Raw genomic sequence first — 21449 nt, 5'->3', positions numbered from 1 at the left:
TCAGTACAGCTTGTTTAGACCCATTCACTCCCAGCCAAATACAGCGGGCTAAAAAAAAATAATTGGGGACCAAAATCCAATAGGAAGTTTGAAAAACTGGCCGAATACCCTTTTGCCCAACTGTAAACATGTATGCTCAAACTGCAACATGTAGCGAACAAATCAAGGTCAGAAGTATTTAGGGAAGACTTGCAACGGAAATTATTTCTGTAACTTTGAACTTTAAATGACTGCAGAAGCAGCTCAGCTTTTGTTTTACTTTTAAGATTGTAGAGGACTGCAATCCAACTGCAAGCCTGTAAAGCAAAAATGTACATGGTCCTACGTTTTACCAAAGACCACAGTGAGTGTATATATACCCCAGGTCATATCCTAGAACTGAAATTGTTGTACTCTTGCAGGATATATACTGCCACATACTGGACACAAAAGTGTACTACCTCAGATGAAGACAAACGTTTTCCTTCTTCCCAAGAAAGCCAGTTCACAGACGAAGACAAATTTAAAATTATTTTATTTGAGGCTTACAAATAAGAAAAAAAAAATTATAACACAAAGCCAACTTCACATTCCTCCTCACTTCTACCACAAGTCCTGTGAAATAGAGAACGGAGAGGAATCAGATCGACACAAAACAAATTTAACAGTTTCAACAATGTGTTCCCAATGAAATCTTCTCAGCATACTGCTGCAGAAGCCCACTGGGATGTTTTTATTTCTGGTCAAGTCCACAGCAAGTCAGGAACGGAACTACCTGAAAGCCTTGGTATATGACCAATACAAATTTAAATTATAAGAGGTTATTACTTACATTTTGTTTATGCTTCTTGAATAGGTAAATCGGCTACCTGTCAGATTAAAAAAATAATAATAATTTTACAGCTTGTACAATGTGAACAGTATTCGATTAAGGTTGAAGACCCGCTTGTTTCATTCATTCCAGGACTCCAAACACATAAGTGAGGAGCCCAACGATGACCGATGACTTTCTCTTGCACATATTTTAACATACCTGCTGATGCAGCAGCAGGATGCAGACACCAAACAGTGCTGATACAAGAATTTTAAGCATTTAAATGCCAGCATTTCGATAACTATGTTGACCATAAAATGGTTTAAAAATATACATTTCAAGTCTTCTAGGCAACCGCTAATAAGAACCGTAAACACAAACTGTGGCACTGATGCAAGTTCAGAAGTTGACTCAGATACATCCCACAGAGCTCATGGCAAAGAATGGTGTGGGTAAAGCTAAACTACAATTGCTCTTTGAGGCATTTCCAACAAAGCAGGCCTATGATTCCAAGAGGCCAGGTCGGGATATAACTCACGTTGAGACTCTACTTCAGACTTACATTTTATTCACCTTAGCTGGGAAACCTCTACTGGAAGCTTACAAGCAGGTTCAGCTTGGCTTCAGCGCCACCTTGAGGAGGAATGTTAAAAACCCATTCAGACCATCTGAACAAGTTACAAGCTGTACTTGTGTTCATAAGAGTATTTCCATGACAAAATGATGTATCAACAGTCATACCAGGACTCCGCACACACACAGTGAGGAGACCAACGATGCCACGTGCTGACTTTACTCTCGCACTGACTTTTGAACAAACCTGCTGATGGAGCAGCAGGCTGCAGATACCACACAGTGCCGTTTCATTGAATATAAGTTATCACAACATCAGTTGTATTTACATTATTTTTTGTGTTGCATCCGTGAAAGTCAGGGAGGCCTTGCTTCAGAGTAGGCAACTCCTGAAAGAGGCAGCGGAAGATAAGGGTCAACTTTTGATGCCAAACTTATTCCACAAGCAAAAAGTTGCCACATTCTTCAGAAAGGCAATTGTCACTCATGATTCAGAGCAGTTGAACATATTAAGCCAATCATCATACAAGCAGTCTCTAGTGAACAAAAATACAAGTAGGCAACTTACCCACTAGTTAGAAGTCCACACTTCTTTACCTGGCACAAAGGGATAAAACTACTTTTAGCTACAAAGATATCAAGAGACCAATACATGACAACGTCTAGAAACTAGAAGTGTAACTTCTCATTAGTAACACTGCAGCAGAGGGTTTACTACAGTGGGTTGCAAGAGAATTAGTTTGTCTTTGCACTGCAACAGCTTGCCAGCCCACCAAATAGGACCAAAGCGTTTGCTGTGCCAAACAGGGCCACTACATAAAGCAAAGAGGTAATTGACTTTGTTTTTATTTTTTTTAAGACAAAGTACTAACCTCACATTTCTGGATCTACAACCAGCAACAAACTCAACGTCATCCCATCCTGCAAGGGAATTCCACAATCAGGTTTTGATTCACATACAGTGCAGTTTTAGGAGATACTTCATGCAAATGGCCAGCAAACACACAATCTGCATGTATAACCAGAGAATAGTAATGTATCAGACCTCATTGACACCATGAGCAACCAGTAGTGCAGAGGTGAAAGCAAAACCTGATATAATCTGGCCACAACTGACATGGGAAGAACCCACTAAACAGGACCATCACCCAAAATATGAAAAACGTGTGGCAGTGAAGATAGACAGAGACTACTTGAAAATAAAACTTTTAAATTGACTTTTTCAACATTGAGCATTACTTATTTGACCCGTAACAGTTCATTTGAAAAGCAACGTGACCCCATTTAAGCTATCCAATAATACCGTATGTAAACTATTTCAATATCAAACTCATCTTGGTCACTTGATTAGCAAGCATGCAAAAACCCACGTGTCCATGAGGCCTTTTCTTTCTACTATTTCGTTAATCGCGCACAAAAAACAACAACGCACTAACCAATAACAAGTCGCTTTACTCTTACAGACGTCAAATGTTTTAGAAAGTAAAGGCACGGTGCGTGAAGTAAATATATTAGAGATCTGCACCATTATAGAAACCGCATGTAACGCATTGGGATCTAGCTAACTGGACGCTAACACCACTGTCGTAAAACTCACCGAATTTCAAACCAACCAAAAAACACACAAATAGTCTAGAAATGACAACAAAGTACTTAAATCATCGTGCGATATTTTCGTATTCATAAAAAACGAATTAAGTGAATTAACTTTGTACCTCAGATTGGTCGCAAACCCACAGAAGCGCCGAGTCGAAAGGGACGATTGACGGTGCTGCAAAAGTATATATACTGTGCTTTGCGACATTTGCACGTACTTTACGATAATGCACGTTTGGAGTTATTTTAATTTAATTATTATTGGCAAACAAATAACAATAGCCATTCTTACCAATAATGACAAACCAATGACTGAATCAATTGTTGACTATACATAACAAAAGGTCTTGATAGCCTTTTGGTTACGAGAAAACTTTATGGAATCAATGTAGGCTCACTGCTTGACTTCACAATAGAAAGCAATGAAAAATGTTTTCCTATGTATGAATTTACATTTATGGATGTAAAATTTTGCCATAAGAATTATAAGATTATTAATATGTTTCCTTGGGCTTTAACATATTTATTTTAAAGCCATATAGGCCAAGCAGTACATTCTTCCAAAACAGTTCAAAATCTCTATCAATCTTCTCAGCAACAAATTTACAAATGTCACTCCAAAAGTTTGGACAAAGGGGCAGAGCCAAAAATAAATGTGTCACCGTTTCGACATCCACAGAACAGAAAGTGCATTTCTTATCAATATCTTTCTTGAATCTATTAACAATATGACCATTTGAGGGGTAAACCTATGAATTCATTTAAGAGAAATTTCTCTAATTTTGTTAGTTAACATTTAATAGTTGGGTAAAAGCCAGACCACGTTTGGAGTTATCTCAACAAACTCAACCCCAAAGATGTTTGATATTTATCAGTCAAGCTGAACTCACACGCCCTGAGCAACCTGGCTTTTCAGAATACTGGTACACAGTAGACATAATTGAACAGTAAAGAGGCTTTTGCAATTTATGCAGAACTGCCCAAAATGTCGTGCGAGGTTGATTTATTGAAACTAAAGGTGTCAACCCAACCTTCTTACCTCAATATATAATATTCACCCAAACCTTTCATTTGGCACAATTGGTGTTTCCAAATTCAGCTGGTGAGCTGAAGTTCTTTGTCAAATGCACCAGACTAAAATAAATGTCAATTATGTTTCCACTGCTCCGAAGACCAGCAGGCAGCTGCACATTTTATGTTGTTAGTCAAGTTTAAGCAGTTGAAGTGGTTGTGTAGCACCTGGTTCATCATGAAGATCCCCAAAATCACTTGCATCATTCTTACAATTATATATATGTTTAAACACCAGTGTCATTAGACAACATGAATGGCGCAACACTGGGGATGAGGGGCTATAGCCACGTCAGAAATCTGTGTAGCCCGTCCACCATTTTATTTGATATTCTAAAATACATTAATGATTTTTTTTTTTTGCAGCTCCCTTTTAGCTCGGAGAGCGAGAGAAAAAAATAATCAGGAGCCATCCCTGCCAGGCGACAAGCAACTCTTGATACTATCCACATAGCGTCCAGTATACACAAGACCACTGCTCTACTTCCAGAATAATTACAAATAATGAATAGTTAAGCTTTTGCCTTGATTTCGCTAAATACATTCACCAACAGTTGAGTTGGAAATATCTTTAAATTGAGCTGGAAATATTTCAGTATGGCTAGAGACGCTGAAGGGCAAACCGGTCTATAAAATCTTCCTTTACACACAGAAAACACAAAATCATTGTTGGCTGAAGAATATGCTTTGTTTACACATTCTATTGACATAATTTATGAAACAGTGCCAACGAAAATGCTTCAGAAGACCAAATTCTGGGTGTGCAGATAACATAGCATTTGCAGTGCCAGAAACAAACTCAAAAGATGCCTCATAACATAATAACAAAAATGATTACACATGAATAGACGTTTAACTGGTTTTAAAAGGACAAAAAAAACAATTGAGTTCTTCAAGATTTAAAAAAAAAAATCCTTTCATACCGTTTAGAACTAAAAATGGGCTTCAATGGAACAGTTGTAGAAATTACATGTGGATGAAAGCACATTCAGTGTTATCGATTTTCTGCTTGTCCAAAGAGTCCTGGACTGCTTATGCTCCCATCAAAATGATTTCTCCCATTTTTTGAGAACAAGTTAACAACACTACAACAGTATGTGTTCAAGGAGCTGAACAGTTCTTGCAGCAACTCCAGTCCAGTGTCACTCCATACTATTTGGGTCTGCCTGCGCCATGTAGGCATCCAGTTCAGCATCTAAGTGACCTTTGGTCTTTGACATGTAAGCATCCAGCTGGTTGTCTAGTTGCTCGCGGGTCACTGATGGTCGGCCGACACCTCTGCCACGGCCACGTCTGCCGGCAAAACCGCCACGCCCGCGGAGACCACCACGCCCTGTCCACAAACAAACACAACCAAATAGTGAGTGGCAAGAAAAAACAGTTTAGTGAATTCAATCAACAATAGGGCCCGACCGATTAATCGGCCGCCAATTATAATCAGCCAATTATTGGCTTTCAAATATCGGCCAAAACAATCAGCCAATTGGGCCAAATGGCCGATTATGTACCCCTTAAAACATTATTGAAGAAAAACGAAGAAAGTTTCCAACGCTGCGAAAGTACCCTGTATGCACCATTTTGCTTGCATAGCATTAGCAACTAGCAAGTATGTAGCATATGTTATTCTGTTGTCCCTAAGCGTCCTTTAAGTTGTTTAATGGCACCGCAGTTGGAGTTAACTGGAAAACTAAACACACAACGTTAAGAATTACATCAACCATTTATTTAAATACAAAACATGCTTCATTTTTAAAACATTGCTAGACTAGCACTAATGCTAAACGCGAAGGGAGGATCCCATTCAAATGCTAACAGGAAGTTAGCATTGACTTCGGGAGTGTTTTTCCTTCTAATGACGAATATTCACACACAAATGCTGTGGGAACACATACCCACAGGTGAGATAACACGCAAAGGCACAAATTCTTCCCAATGTGTGAAAAATTAGTTATTTTAATAAAATTTAATCAACAGCAACTTTCTTCTGTACTCACTTTAAGTGTGTACACCATGGATGCATGGCACCACACTGCCCCTAAGAGGCCAGAATGCACAGGAACAGTCAGTATTTGTCCTTACCGGTTTTTTCAGTTGCTTTTTTTTTTTTTAAATTCTATTCTTATTCCACTTTCTTATTGTTTGCTTATAGTTTTATTTTGTTATATTTAAAGTTGATATTTCAAGAACTCAAAGACTTTTTCTCAAAATTCAAGGATGCAAACATCTAAGGATTTCTTAACACACATTTCCACATGACATGGCACGTATTACGACCCCCGATATCCCAGGTTAGCACAATAAATCCCAAGACTTGTGAAAATAACACAAGATAAAAATATATAAAAGGAAAGGTTAATGCTTTACAGCAGTTGTAAACAAGAAAGAATGGTTTTATTATTGACACATAAATCTACACAATAACCTTGTATAATTCATGACATTTTTTGATAAGGTCATTCAAAGCAGAGAATCTTAATAGCGAAAGTCTGTGAGAGACACCCATTGAAAAGGAATTGGGGAGCAAATTTGATGTATTGTATGTATATGTATTGTATGTATATATATATATATATATATATATTTTTTTTTTTTTAATAATCAGCAGATTAATCTGTAATCAGTACTTTTTTTCGGTATCTGCATGGGCCTAAAACAAAACAAATCAGTCGGGCCCCAATCAACACATGCAGAAAGAGTACCTCTGGATATTCCTCCACGGGGTGCTCCTCTCCCCATAGCTCCCCCTCGGCCAGGAATTCCCCCACGCTGACGGCCACCTCTGCGTATTGCCATACGGCCAGCAGGGCCACGGCCTCGCATTGGAAAACCAGGAGCCATTCGCTTTCCTGCATTAAGAAGAAGAAGAAGAAAAAAAAAAGACACTTTCAAGCGCTGAGAAGACACCTGATCTGAATATACGTATAAAACTTGTTCGGCACCTCTGAGGGAAAGAGCACCCCTCATCATTCCTCCTCTGCCTCTTCCGCGAAGTCCTCTGGTCATCCCACGCATTCCTCCTCTGCCACCGATGACGCCTCCACGCATCCCCATGCCAACTGGCCGACCCAACCTGGCTTGGATGTTGCTCTTCCCCAGTCGTTGCTTCAGGCTCTGACAAATTATTTCAAACGTAGTTTAAACCGATGTTTAGGTCAGTGTTCACTCTTGTGCTGCCTTTTTGTGTCACACACCAGGAGATGGCAGAAACATCTTGATGTTGAACCGACAGATCTTGTTTAATGTATAAAAACAGTGAAATACAGTAATTTACCGCCACACCCACTATTAGTGTTATATTCCAATTTAGATTTATGGTGTACTAGGAAATGTTAGGATACTTGTGAAGAAAACCTCACATTTTTGCCTGTGTATGCATGCATGTGTCAGAGCAGCATAATGTGGGGAGGAAAAAAGACTGGATATGCATGAACATGAGTACCTTTGGGAAGAAGCAAGGACCAACTGATCCATGATCATGGTCTACATTATTTTCCTACAAATCACATGCAATTGTGAAGAACAGATTCAAGACAACCTCACTACAAAGTAGCTTCTTTTCAGATTAAAGTCGATTACAAAAGCATTTCCTGATTACTGTTTATCAATAACTACAGAAGTCAATGAATAATTACCGTTTATATGCTGAAATCAGAGGTTTTTAGAGATAGACGGATATGGTTTTCTCAGGGCCAATATGATACCAATTATTACTAGTCAAGGAGACTGATAACCAATATTTGGAGACGATATTCAATTTCAGTAAAAGGGAAAAATTATTGGCGGTCAAAAAATAAATAAATTGAAATATAAATTCCAACTCTTAACTTTGTTAGAAAGTATTAAAGCATTTGTTAATTGAACAACTTTTCAGATTTGCAAAACGTCGATTTATTTATTTTAAATCTTAGACAATCGTCATAGGTTTTAAAATTCTAACAAAAACTTCAGGGAGCTCCCAGGGTTATAAGTATGTCTTTAAAAACGAAATGAAAATCTAAACAAGTATATATATATATATATATCATAGCACGCTATAGTTTTCTACTATAAATAATTTTTTCCGAACATTTCAAAATACCAGTAACTAAAATGTTAAAACTTTCAGGTATCTTTGTTTTACTTTCAAACAAAAACAAAAGACGCAGAGAATTCCCAGGGTCACCAGCATCTCTTATAAAATTAACTGAAAACCTAAATAAATTTGTTTCCTGAGGTCAACACTGTTTTAAATGGACCCATTATCGGGCATGAGATAAAATAAAATAATAAAGGAGGCTAATACGATATTCGTCAAAATAATAATAAGCCAAATATCAGCGCCGATAAATAAAAAAATGGCTCCTAATGATTACTCAATTAATAAAATACTTGGAAGATTAATTTGATAATCAATTAATGGTCGATTAATCAATTAATTTTGACAGCTCTAATGCAGATCACTCACTAACAGGTCAACATCGCTCATTATAAACAACCAGGACCTGGTTGTTCAACTTTTGGTTATCTTAACCACTGGTTAACTCCTAACAGCTGGTTAAATTCTTAACCCACTGTTGGACCAACATGCCTCAAAGGCCAAGAAAATTTGCACCGAATCTAGTCGCAGAGACCGGAAGGACCACCACTGCCAGAACTCAGTCATGCCATGAAACGCATCATGTAACGATAACGGCAATATCGTGATATCGCGCTATTTAAACTGCCACAATATATCGTCGTCGTCAAGTCACGATATTAAAAGCAGCACATCTGTTAAGAGTCAGGTTGATTTCCATTTGTGCAGTTCTAGTACCTCTGATGGCTATTTTTTTTTAGTGCAGTTTAATTTTCACAAGGCATGTTTTGGCCCTTCCATGTTTAAAATCCACGCTTATGGTCAGATGAAGGGGAACATAATGTGCTTGAGCTCTCCAGAAAAATAAATAAATAAATTTAAAATAATAATAATAATAATAATATGCTTGTGAAGTGAGTCAATATGTGGAGGAACTCAATGTATGCGTGCATTAGCAAGTATGCGCCTCAATATTAAGTGTTATTAGAGATTGTAGGTTGTTTATATGTATTGCTGATAAATACAAAAGCACAATATTGTATTTTTTTTATATGAGCTCTTTTTTTCTTTGTGACCTGTTTTGTATCGCCAACCTCCCCATAATATTGTGATAATATGATGTGTGGATATCGTTACATCCCCAATAGACATTATGCATGACTCGGCATGTTTTAACAGATTGTAAGTAGCAATATAGATCGTAAAGATACCCAAATTACTGTGAAATTGTTTAGACACAAATTTTATATAGTTCACCACGTCGGAAAACCAAATGCTCTTGTTTACAATCTACTTCTATTTTTAACTACTAACCTTGAACTTGACATAATATATGGCAAGATTTATATTTAGACTTTTTGATGCCCAAAGGCACCATGAAGTCAGTGTTAGCCACTAAATAAATTTTATTAGCGCCCGCTTTAAGTCAACCAGTTTTGAACAATAAGACGGTGCTATTAAAGTTAACGGTCGGTTAAAGCTACTTAACCAGTGGTTAAGTACATTTTGACCAACCAGACACTGTACGTTTACAACACCACCCTATGCCATAAGAAAGCCCAACGACCCTCAAGGTACATACCTGTTTGTGACTCAGAGCAGCTTGCACCGAGGGGCGATTCTCCATCTGCTGGGCAAGCCGGCGATTGCGAGCACTGGCCATATGCTGTTGTTGCATGGTGGCCCGAATGCTAACCGCTGTGGGCTGCTTGTTCTTCAGCATGTTAGTGAAGCTTTGGAAGGTGGGAGGGAAAAGAGGAAGTAAAAGACGAGGACATGGGACACAGAAGAGGAGGAAGCAGGGTTCCAAATCAAGTCATTTCTCAAGTCACGGATGCGGCCACACTTACTGTGGTGGCTCATGTCACTTAAGATTCCATTTGAAGGCACTCTTTTCTCTCTCAAAAATATCACTACTACTTTTTTTTTTCAAACCAAGCATAATAAGCACGGTAGAGAGAGAGAGAGAGAGAGAGAGATAGAGATAGAAAGACAGACAGACAAAGAAAGTGAGTACAATTGCCACTTACTGGCCTCGAGCTGACTGTTTTTTTTGGGTCATCCTGCAGTAGCAGAGGCCATGGACTACGTTTGGTTACTCGGCCTCTTACAGCAAGGACCGTGACAAGGATGACATGCAGCAGGGGAAGGCTGCGCAGTCACGTCCAAGCTAGGACCGAGTGCCAGAACTTGTGTAGACAAAGAGTAACCGAGCAGAAAGAGGAAATGTGCTTAACTTTAGCTGGTTTGAGATGGAGTGAAAGAAACTTTTGGGATTTTTATAAAGTGCAACATCCCCACTCCCTTCTATTGTGTATACTTCATGTATACTGTACCGTGTACATAACAGGGAGTGCGAGTGCCATGGAATTTTCAGGACAGTGGTCTGCTCCATCATAGGCCTAGCAAGTATTACCACTTCATCTCCCTTTGTGCACTGCTCACACATAGCGTTCGGCCTGGGCAAGCACCTGTGGTGCCTAGCAACGTTCTTTACTCAGCTTATGCACCCAAAAATATTTACAGGTCCAACGAAGCTGAGTGAGCAGTGCACACACACGGATAATTCAAAACTGCATCCATTTTGGGCCAGGTCGCTGACAGTGGCCTTCTTCAGAGAGCAAAATCCCTCGATTCTTGTGTTAAACTGCCGACAGGGTGCATGGCGCCTCACCGCTCGTTCAGGGACACTTTGGTGGTGCTCTTCAGGACCACTTTTTGAGAAGATGCAGCACTCATATTGATTGGATTCTGTTGCAGGCTCCTGGAAACACAATAAAAACAGAAGAAAGATGTTAAAGTGATAGAAAATGGTAATAATGAGACTATATCATAAAAGGATCAATGTGACTGACTTATACGAATATAAATGAATCACAGATGACATTGCAAGATCTCAGCTAACTTCACAAGCCCCCACAGTTCAGCATGTAGAACCATTCCAACCCACCATACTACCTGATAACTGTTGGGGGCACCAAAATGTCATTTATTAAATAACCCATATAAAGGTCCAACATAATATAAATTCTACAGGGGAAATAACGTATGCTCAACAGCTTGGATAAGAATGCCACCAACTGATTACTTATTGGTGAGTCGTGACCCACAGATAAACACAAACCGCAAAAATTCAATCACGTATGGCGTAAAGCACCACCTGTTTTTGTCATTCAATCGTTTGCCCACGTCTTACACAGCCCTACAACACACGAGCTTAGTAAGCACGTAATTTATTTGAGAGAAAAAAAATTCACTGAGCAAAATACATGATCAGACCACCCTGAATAAACAGCATTAAAATGTAGTAAGTCATGTAACTTTATTTAAACTTCAGTTGGTTAAACAATAATTAATCATTTGACTTACAATGAACGTTGCATTGGTGAAGAAGAGCCAGCTAGCTAAACTTAGCGTCAAGAGCTAGCTTGTTCCAAAACCACCAGGCCGAGAGGGTGTTTTTATTTGTCCCTTTAGGTCGAAGAAAAACACTTCTCCACCAAACTAAGCGCAGAAAAAAAGAACAACGAGTACTAATTGTTTTCTGATATACTTTCGACTACAACAAGAAAACGTGAAGGCGACTCTGACGAAGCGACTTCTTAAAATGGTGCTGCTTGTGAAGCTGAATATATCCCGAGAAGAAAATGGAGAGGCTTTATGGCATACGTCACAGTGACGTAGTTTCCGGTGTGTCTCTGCTTGACAATGAAAATGGCTTCTGCGGCAGTTGTTGACAGTTCCTCTGGTAAAGATGTTATTGCTGAGGGAATGTTAGACCTTCTAAAGCCAGCCATCCAACAATTAGACCTGCATGTACACTCTGTCAGGTAAACGTGCATCATAATCAACAATTCAATTGACGATAACTGATCGTCATCTGTATCACATTGCTGCTAACTTCTGTCTCGTGACCCATGTCCGGATCTCCGTTAAGTATTTTTTTTTAAATGTGTATTTATGTTCTAATCTACAGAGAGAGCCAAGTGGAACTAAGGGAACACATAGACAATCTTGCCACAGGTAATTTGCTTTATTTTGACCTGGCTGAATCCTGAATGAGACTTCCCCGATTATACACATACGCATATAAAGATAGCATAATAGAATTTCACTATAATGTAACTTGGCCCAGTGTACAGCCGTGAAGAATGTAACATGAATTCATTATTGTACTAATATTTGACTTTGTGTTTGACATGTTTTTTTTTTTTACAGAATTATGCAGAATAAATGAACATCAAAAGGTGGCGCTTGATTTGGACCCATATGTAAAGAAACTTCTTAATGCAAGACGAAGAGTTGTACTTGTAAACAACATACTGCAGAATGCTCAGGTTGGTGTTGCATGTCTCTGGCAGACATATTATGTAAAATGTATTGTTTAATTGCTTGAGTACAAATAGTTCTCTCGAGTGGCCGTTGAGTGTGAACTTAAACAATTAAGTAAATTTTTGGCTAACTGCCAATTTATAAAATGTGCCTCGTCAGCAAGACATTCTGAATTTCTGCTCCACTGTTATACATTACTGACCCCCAACCAAGTGTATCCACCTATGACTTGGCAGCTAGGTTTTGCAAAGATCCACCACTTTTAAGCACCTTACACTCGGAATCAATACATCATTGCCAAAGGTAAGCAGAGCTGCAGTGAGTTTTGCGAGATGCACACTTTAGCGCTGCGTTAACTCCTCCTAACCTGGTACATATAGCTTCTGTATTGCTCTGTTAAATTGTCTCTCCAGTGTTGTTGGAAGAAATTTCTGTTTGCTTCTACGTTTGTAGTGGCATCATTTCATCACCAAGCTGGCAAATTTTGTATTGTTAATTAGTATAATGGTGTGGCGCATATCATCGCCAAACACAAATTACCAAATGTAGCTAGCTAGCCATTCTAATTTTTGATAATTATCATAGGCTGGTAGCACTGTTAGCCAAAACGTATCTGGTAACATTGCAACTCCGGTTACCTTATGGTTTCGACATGATTTTGCTTCCGTGTAGACTTGGGCCAACGCTTGACAATGGCGGAGCCTAGAGGGCCAATTCACTATGCAAAATTACGAATTCTTGCTTATAGTCACACTGTCAAAAATAGGAAGATAGTAAGACATTTACTTGGTTGTTTAATTTCACATTTGATAGGTAATCAAACACCCTGTTCAGACACCAAACTAGTTGTCTCTTTTATAAAAGATTTCTGACAAAAATGCTTTAAAAACTGAACTGAGCTTTTTGGGCTTTTGCATAAGATGCTGAAGGCCTGGATGTGTATGTTTGTGGCAGGCCATATTTTGGAAAATGCCAGTGCTGATCTTCAGATACTCTGAATTGTGAAATATAATGGAATTAGGGTTTGTTTGACCATTTTGTAGTTTTTCATTTTCCAGCAGTAGCTGGCAGGTTTGCGATACTATAAACAAGTTGTACAGATAAAAATGGATGTAAAAAAAGTAGCAAAACAATCATTAAAAAGAATAACGTTCTGTTTTCAGGAACGTCTAAGAAGACTAAACCATAATGTAGCCAAAGAGACAGCACGGAGAAAGACCATGTTGGAGGCCTCAGGAGTGTTCACCTCACGGACTCCCACTAAGCCTTGAGCAGCCACGCCCTCTACACAGCAACTACAGGTTGTCCCAATCTATTGACAATTCCAAGTTTACGTCACAAATCAAAATCAAAATGAAGGTCAACTCGATGAAAGGAAGCTTTCCGCTCATTGAAATGCGTTTGACTTTGGATCGTTGTCATTTGATTTGTGAGGATTATTTAGATTTCAATATGCGGTAAATGTTGTTTGACTACTATAACAATCTGCCTGGTTTGTATGCTAGTCACAGGCAAAAGCAATACAATACGCTGTTTGTTTTCACTGTATAAAGGAAGCGTTTGCATTGTGTTGCATTGGGGAAATATCAGAAATGTTCAGAATTGTCAGGAAGGACACGTCATCCCAGAAAGCTTTACCTTGAGGAAGGTAACTCTTCCATTGAACTGAAGCTTGCTCTTTAGTGATATGCGGATGTCCTGCACTGCGTTATCTGATTAGTTTTGTCTTGTGATGAAGTGTTTCCAGTTATTCTAACCCCATCTATATAAGTATGTCTACCTACCTTGACAATGTGTCAGGTTCAATCAACCTAGAACATTTAATAAACAACATACAAGGAAGGAAGGAAGACAAGAGACTTTTTGAAGATTCTTTTTTTGCTCGTGAGGAGAACGGACAGACGTGTGATCAGTTACAATCTCCTAGCTGCTCTGAGGCACACTCACCCGACCCTTCTCTTTTTTAATTTTTTACAGGGCGTTCCAACAACAAAATGTTTCAGTCCTTGTGATAAGGGCACAGTTCCTGTTCTGTAGCTGCAAGAGCACGAGTCATGCTTTGCAATACTATGAGAGTAAATATAGGATAACTTATTTACATTGATTCTAACAGAGTGGCAGCGTATTTGTGGTTTTCCCTTGCACACCACAGAAGTGGATTAGAAATAAAACTCAACTTTACTTCAAGAGGTTTCACATATGCATGTACATGAGATTTACTATTCGGGTAGTCATTTGTTTGTTACATTTCTTTTTCAGGCATCCAAACATATTTGGAACAACATGTTATTAACTTTGACCTGTTTTTTAATTTATTTTTTATTTTAGTCACTAAGCATTCAACCATCCTCCACTTCATTCCTCATGCTGTGAATTACTGCAAGTAACATCTGAAGACTTTTCAAAGGCAAATACTCTGAATATTTGTCTTTGTCTTGCATCTGATTTCAGTGCTAATAAAGCATGCTAAGCATTAAAAAGTATGGTTTTCTTGAATTGTAAATGTTATTCCTGTCAAAAACGATATTTCAAATCTATTATGGTAATGTACATTGGCAACATTGAAAAAGTTCTTTATCTAAATACTGTACTTCTGGAATTAACTATATTAGTTCTGCAAGTTGGAAGGAACAGTTACGATGCCTCTAGCAAAACTCAAATGAAACGGTAATGATCATGCAACTTGGAATTTCCTCCGAAGCCGTCCACTCAATTGTTTGTTTTGAGTCTTTTTTTTAATGAATATTAGTAAAAATATATGTTCTAATCCATTGGATCTAAAACTATTTACAGTAAGTACCACCCAAAAATATTGTGTACTCCAAATACCACATCACGATTAATGTTCAAATGTAGTAATGTAGTAGACCTAAAAAATAAATTTTATTCATAAATATAGTAAAAGACACTTATGTACACAGCATGAACAATTACACTGAGTTTAAATATAGAAACTAGAAATTATGTTATTATTCAATTAAAAATAATAAATAGAAGTTGTACCTGAATAAATTATTAAAAATAATTTTTAAAAAGATTAAATGCAAAGCGAAATACAACTGAACTGTACTCAGGCAGTGATTCTTACAAGGACCACTAGAGGGAGCCCATTGCTTGCTCAACTTTTTGGAGTTACTATCTGGTGATACATATTAGGTGCATATGCTGTATTTCACAACATAACAGGTTTGTTAGAAGAGTTTGAGTTTCCTTAAACAATCCATGGCTTACAAAATTACAAAATACACCTTCCTGTTGGCAAATGACATTTTTCCGAATGGAATACTACGCCAATAAAAGTCTAGCAAAGCAAAGATTTTAGATATTTTTAAAAAAGGGTCTTAATTTACAAAAATGTCATAACAGTTGACACCAATCATAAATGGAAATTGGGTTCATTGAGAAATTACAATAAATGTGTTTTGAGAGGACAAAAGTAAACAATTTAAGTAATGTGGCTGCACAAATGTGGACACCTTGAAACAGGCGATGTGGCTGTGCTCAGAATTAACCAACCTCATATTAAACTCGGCTTTAAATGAGAGTGAGGCTGCACACACCTGACACTATTTGAAGTGCCGCTGATTAGCCGCAAATAAAGTCCAGCTTTTCTAGTAGGCTTTTCCTGGCATTTTGTAATCACATGTAATCTTAAAACACAAGCCATGGTCTGTAGAGAGCATTAACAGCATCAAAGGGCTCTTATTATTCAAACACCAGTCAGGAGACACATGCAAAATAATTTCAAAGACATTAAATTAAATATACCATGGAATAGAGTAAAGACTGTCATTATCAAATGGGGAAAATATGGCACAACCGTGTCAGTCCCAAGTGGATGTCCCTCCAACTGTAACCCATTGATGAAAATACGAGAAGAAGACGAAGGCTGCCACGAGGTCAACAATAACATTGAATAAGCTACAGAAATTTAAGCTCAAGCTACATTTAGCCAAAAATGTTATTTTCATAGAACTACAAAATGTAATTGTCCATAAAAGTGCAAATAATATTTATGATGCAGAAGAAAAATGCCAAAGAAATATAGCCAAAAATTTTATTTTCATAGATCTACAAAATGGAATTGTCCATAAATGTGCAAATAATATTTAGGATGCAGAAGAAAAATGCCAAAGAAATAAATGGGACACTGAATTGAACACCTTTCTACATCTGTAATCTACATCTTATACCGTGTATATACATGTAAAACCTAAATACCCAGTGTGCAGTCCCTAGAACAATCTAGTGGTCAAAGAATAGCAAAGAAGCACGCACACTATAAGGTGGCTTAGAGCAAGGTTATTTTAGTTAACTAAAACTAACGAAAACTAAAATTCAAAAAACATTTTCGTTAACGAAATAAAATGAAAACGAAAATGCTTTTTAAAAAACTAACTGAATCTACATTTTACGTTTACAAAATTAACTAAAATTAATAATTATAGTTAAAATGTCCTTAGTTTTTGTCTTTGGTAATTAATTTAATACATGAGGCTTTGGGGTTGATTTTAAATGTGATTAAAGTATATTTATTTTGATATTAACTGGAATAAGGACGTTTGAAAGTGTGTCACACATAAGTGAAGTCATCTAGCAGCAGCCAATAGAAAAGCACCTTCTGATGACATCACTTCTCGGTGACAATTTTGCGAGTTTGACTTTTGGCTTCAATGGCTTGCCTTGCCTGCATTTTCATTTATTTAAGCCAAAACACAACGCTGCGTAAGAAGTGCGTTACTTTTTTCATTTGTCAATGGTATTTATTTAATCTTGTCCACAAGTAATACACATTTTTTTAAACAAAAACTAATACTAAAACTAAACTAAAACTAAGCATTTTTTAAATAACTAAAGCTAATAAAAACTAACAGAGCCACCCTGAAAACTAATTAAAACTAACTAAATTTACAAAACAAAACAAAATAAAAACTAACGAATATGAAATTTCCCAAACTTTAATAACCCTGACTCAGAGAGACCACATTTCACAAGCCTGCCACCAATTCTTTTTTTGCATGAGCAAATGAGCATCTTGGCAAGCGACAGCAATTTGGCAGCCATTGTGAAGCCCGGCGTGCAACGCCGAAAGATCGAGCAAGCCGGTATTAGCCGGAGCAGCTAACAAGAGCGGCTAGCGGGAGTTATTTGCAGCCATAGGCTGGAGTGGCGGGAGGAGCTCGTAAAAAAAAAAAGCTAGTAAAAGCTGGCGAGAGCAAAGCAGAAAGTGACAGGCGACCGGCCAGAATCACGGGAATTAGTGACAACGACCTGCAGGCCCCAGCTGTGGAAGGTAAGCAGCGGTCGACCCTTTGGGTCCGACACTCGATGCTAATAACTACATTCGCGAAATTGTCTTTTGGGCATCCGTAGCAGGAAGATTGCGGCGAAACATGGCAGCACTAGTAAGGTGAGACTCCAGCCATGTAATATAATTACTGATTACTAGACCTACGATTATGTACGTATATATATATATATATATATATATATATAAAATATGTGTATGTGATTCAGCATATTTTTGTGCATACTATTGACAATCAGTCGGTTTTTAAAATGAATTTTTAGTTTACCACTAGATAGGTGCTAGGGATCACTGAATCTGCCTTTAAACACCTTTAAAAACAATACAATGATTTTCAAAACATTTTCAACCTACTATATATTCATTTGAATACACTACAAAGATGAGATTTTTTAATATTTCAAACTTATTTCTCATTCTGACACCTGAGGGATGGAAGGTTATGGGCATTCAATGTTGGTGATGTTATGGACCATAGATGATAAAATCCCCAAATTCCTTGCAATTGTACAATGTTGGATTTGCTTATGTAGTTGTTAACAAAGGGGTGAACCTCGCCAGATCCTTGCTTGTGAACAACTGATCCTTTCGGGGTGCTCTTTTTATACCCAAGCATGACACTCACTTGTTTACAATTTACCTGTTCACTTGTGCAACGCTCCATACAGGTTCCTCAAATTTCCCTATTTTGTTGCCGCTGTACTTTTTTGGAATGTGTTACAGGCATCAAATTCAAAATGAGAGAATTTGTGCAAAACACAAACAATGGTGTTCAGGTTGAACATTAAATATCTTTTCTAGTATTCAAATGAATAATAGTTAAGGATTTGTACATCAGTTATGTATTGTTTTTATATTCACGTTTTACAAAACGCCCCAACTTCATTGGAATCTGGGTTTGCAATAGCAACCCATGCATCCATTCCCTCGGGGAGCTGCAAGCAGTAGAGTGATGATATCAGAGGAATCTGATCTCAAGTGCTAAGTCTATGCAATGACCATAGCGACATTATTGCTGTACCATAGGTTTTTGACACTGAGTTTACAATTGCGTACCATGCAGAAAAATGCCAGTATTTTGAAGCCAATATGTGAATGAGCGGTGAAACTAATTGATCACTTGTTTTGAATGAGCTAAACATTTTCTTCTTTGATTGTTCAACTCTCACATTCCAATATGTCTTACATTGTCTTATATGTTTCATAAATTCATTACTAAAATCACCTCAGGCTGCAGTTTGGATTTCTTTATTAGGACATAAATCTCTGGTAAAGTGGTGTCAAATATGTCAAAAGTTTGACCACTGCAGTCCATACTATAAAAAAAACATCACTGAAAACCAATATTCTCTTCAAGGTAGTCTACTGTAAGCATGTTAACAACAATGGTGACTTACATGTGACAGTATTTCTTTTCTAAAAATTAAAACATCTCATTAATGCTTGTCGTCATAACAAAGTAAAAAAAAGAAGAAGAAAAGAAATCACAGCGATGCATATTATTTATTTATTTATTTAATGGTCATTTGAAAATGTAATTCAGTTTTACCTGCTATTGTATGCCTGGTCGATTGTTAAAGTTGTATTTTGTATTCATTTACCTTAACTAACTAGTAACTAGTTACCTTCAAAAACAATTTTACTTCACGGTACATAGCTATGTTTAATCAGTGCATTTACGATGATAGACCGAAAAGTTCGAGAATCAAGTTAAAAGCATGTGCAAATGCTGAGTTCTGTCCCACTTTGTGGTACAGTTGTAATTCGCGCCCATGTAAATGTATGTTGGGGGAGCGCTAATCTCAGCGGCGCCACCTTAAAGAAAACAGTCTCGCGGGCCTGTCAATCGAGACGAACCAGACAGACCCTGGCTGGCAGCGTCGCAGTGAAAAACGCTTTGTAATTGGCTAAGAGCGACCGTGCGTATGAGAGCTGGCCTGTTATTGGCTGAAGCATGTCGCGACACTGACGCGCACGATGTCTCCCCTCTATTGTTATTGTGTTGTGCGCGTGAGGAACGGGCAGGATGCACGAGGAGACAGCAAGACTGATAAAATGATAAAGCTAGTGTGAGACACTTAAGCTAGCGCAGTGTCGCACATGAGACATTTAAACCATTTAGCAACAGTTCATGGAAGTATCGCCGGTGTGATAGTCAGTGCTAAAACCCAGCTAATCTAGAGACGAGTAAACATTAATACTAGCTGGTCAACACCACTCAGTAGACTTGAGGCAATTGTCAGCGGTCTTTTCCTTCAAGTTCTTCTCTGCTCTCCGTCTGATGTGTAAGTATTATCAATTAAATGTGAACGTTTGTTCCACCAGCTTTCGCTTACGTTCCAAACAGAAGATAAAACCTAGATTTGGAAGTGGAAGTTGGTGATATTAGCTCGATAAATTATTGTTATCCTTATGTTGAGCAAACGCCGCGCTGCTGTCTCAATGTTTCCCGGGTTCATTCCAGGTGATGTTGTGCTCACTATTTAATTAGAAAGCTTCAAATCGGCCATGTATTTTATCTGGTAAACTTCAGGCATAACACTAAATATTACTAAACGGACTGCACATTTTCTGTCATGGATGGACAGTACAACACTATATATATATATATATTTAGATGACGACGGCGCCGGTTACATGTTGGTGACGCGTGTATATCGATATTATGGAGTCAATGGGGGGGGGGAACGGACATCACACACAGATTTGATCAGATAGGTGGCAGTCAGAATCACTTTATGTTTACTGGAAATTATTGGTTTAAGTTTTCATTTGGATTACTACTGGGTCGTCCAGCTGTCGAGCTCAGGGCCTGTAGGATGAACATACAGAAGAGTGTATTAGATGGGGAGGGGGGCGCGGGCAGCAACAAAAACCTGTGACTGTCTGTAGAGACTGCTACGGAGCCCCTGATATGACATGGAAAAAATGATGCCACGACATAAATAATTTATGAACATAAAATAGTGAATAGTGGTCACAATATATTAATTGGTGGCCACAAAAGAGCATGCACAAAAATAAAAATATTATTTCCATGAACAACTTGGACGCCTGGGTAAGCAAACGGAGTGCACCTCCTACCACCTAGCCTACAATGCCAGGTTTTTCAGAATGTCTTTGTAGCTCATCCTCAGCCTAAAATAAATGTCACCTGTCCATTGTCTTTAGCCCTAGCATTTACCTCTACCGTGTCATTTCTACAGAATGTACGCTTGATTTGCTTACTCAGTTGTCCAGTACGGAGCCACAGGTACTTCAAGGGCGCAAATTACTATTTTAATCGCATATTTTAAGTATTTTGGGGCCACCAATTAGTATTTCATGCACACCTCATCAATAAGCTTATTTTTTCCTCTGTCAAGTAGAGTTGCGTAGACTGCTACGATATACAGCTGTAATTTTCTGGTATACAGTACGGATGTCAAAGTTCTTGTTAGTGTTGTATAGGCCTACCAGTGTCTTGTGTACCCCAAACCTTTTTTTCATGCCATGAGTTTCATACTCACCCTTACGCGTTGATAGTTTTCCAAAAGTAGAATGTAACACGATGTGCCTCCTAAATTTTAACATTTCATACTCAGGCATTTTCTTCTTTAATCCGATTAAACATAAAAATAAATATGTTGCCTTAAAATGAATAAGTAATATAATACAATGAAACCATAATAAATATTAAACCTTCCTTTGTTATTTAAAATACATTTACCACAAAAACTGGA

General features: G+C 37.9%; 3 protein-coding genes, 1 long non-coding RNA gene and 1 other non-coding gene across 8 annotated transcripts in view; 2 read left to right on the top strand and 3 right to left on the bottom strand.

The window, feature by feature from the left end:
- Positions 1–497: 497 nt before the first annotated feature.
- Positions 498–3165, bottom strand: LOC144037856 (uncharacterized). The gene is made up of 7 exons (XR_013289092.1): positions 3082–3165; positions 2239–2287; positions 1935–1963; positions 1696–1755; positions 1356–1426; positions 812–848; positions 498–594 (listed from the first exon to the last, which is right to left on the bottom strand). It is a non-coding gene; the product is annotated as an uncharacterized LOC144037856 (long non-coding RNA).
- LOC144037866 (small nucleolar RNA SNORA8) lies at positions 1515–1653 on the bottom strand. Its single transcript, XR_013289100.1, has one exon. It is a non-coding gene; the product is annotated as a small nucleolar RNA SNORA8 (small nucleolar RNA).
- A 1534-nt stretch (positions 3166–4699) lies between the features above and the next one.
- Positions 4700–11747, bottom strand: chtopa (chromatin target of PRMT1a). Of its 2 annotated transcripts, XM_077548947.1 has the most exons (7): positions 11457–11747; positions 10762–10851; positions 9670–9820; positions 7473–7526; positions 6973–7144; positions 6733–6879; positions 4700–5366 (listed from the first exon to the last, which is right to left on the bottom strand). In XM_077548947.1, the coding sequence occupies exons 1-7, from the start codon at positions 11468–11470 to the stop codon at positions 5176–5178; spliced, it is 819 nt and encodes a 272-aa protein (XP_077405073.1). In that variant the 5' UTR covers positions 11471–11747; the 3' UTR covers positions 4700–5175. The 2 variants fall into 2 exon arrangements, with proteins under 2 accessions (XP_077405073.1, XP_077405074.1); XM_077548948.1 differs by lacking the exon at positions 7473–7526 and having other exon boundaries at positions 11457–11746.
- Positions 11748–11754: 7 nt separating this feature from the next.
- Positions 11755–14902, top strand: snapin (SNAP associated protein). Its single transcript, XM_077548955.1, has 4 exons — positions 11755–11917; positions 12064–12110; positions 12306–12424; positions 13583–14902. The coding sequence occupies exons 1-4, from the start codon at positions 11796–11798 to the stop codon at positions 13688–13690; spliced, it is 396 nt and encodes a 131-aa protein (XP_077405081.1). The 5' UTR covers positions 11755–11795; the 3' UTR covers positions 13691–14902.
- smad10a (SMAD family member 10a) overlaps positions 13652–21449 on the top strand; it is a 55869-nt gene continuing 48071 nt past the window's right edge. The window contains exon 1 of one of the 3 annotated variants that reach the window (XM_077548943.1): positions 13652–13720. Coding sequence is in view for 1 of the 3 variants with exons in the window: in XM_077548942.1 (XP_077405068.1) it covers positions 20009–20012 (4 nt within the window). In the remaining 2 variants the exon portion in view is untranslated. Of the gene's footprint in view, positions 13721–17555; positions 17713–19737; positions 20013–21449 lie in introns of those variants that run through there. The other 2 variants (XM_077548945.1, XM_077548942.1) reach the window with 2 other exon arrangements.

Source organism: Vanacampus margaritifer, chromosome 17 (genome assembly GCF_051991255.1).
Source record: "Vanacampus margaritifer isolate UIUO_Vmar chromosome 17, RoL_Vmar_1.0, whole genome shotgun sequence".
NCBI lineage: Eukaryota > Metazoa > Chordata > Actinopteri > Syngnathiformes > Syngnathidae > Vanacampus > Vanacampus margaritifer.
This window is presented reverse-complemented; position numbering and strand designations above follow the sequence as displayed.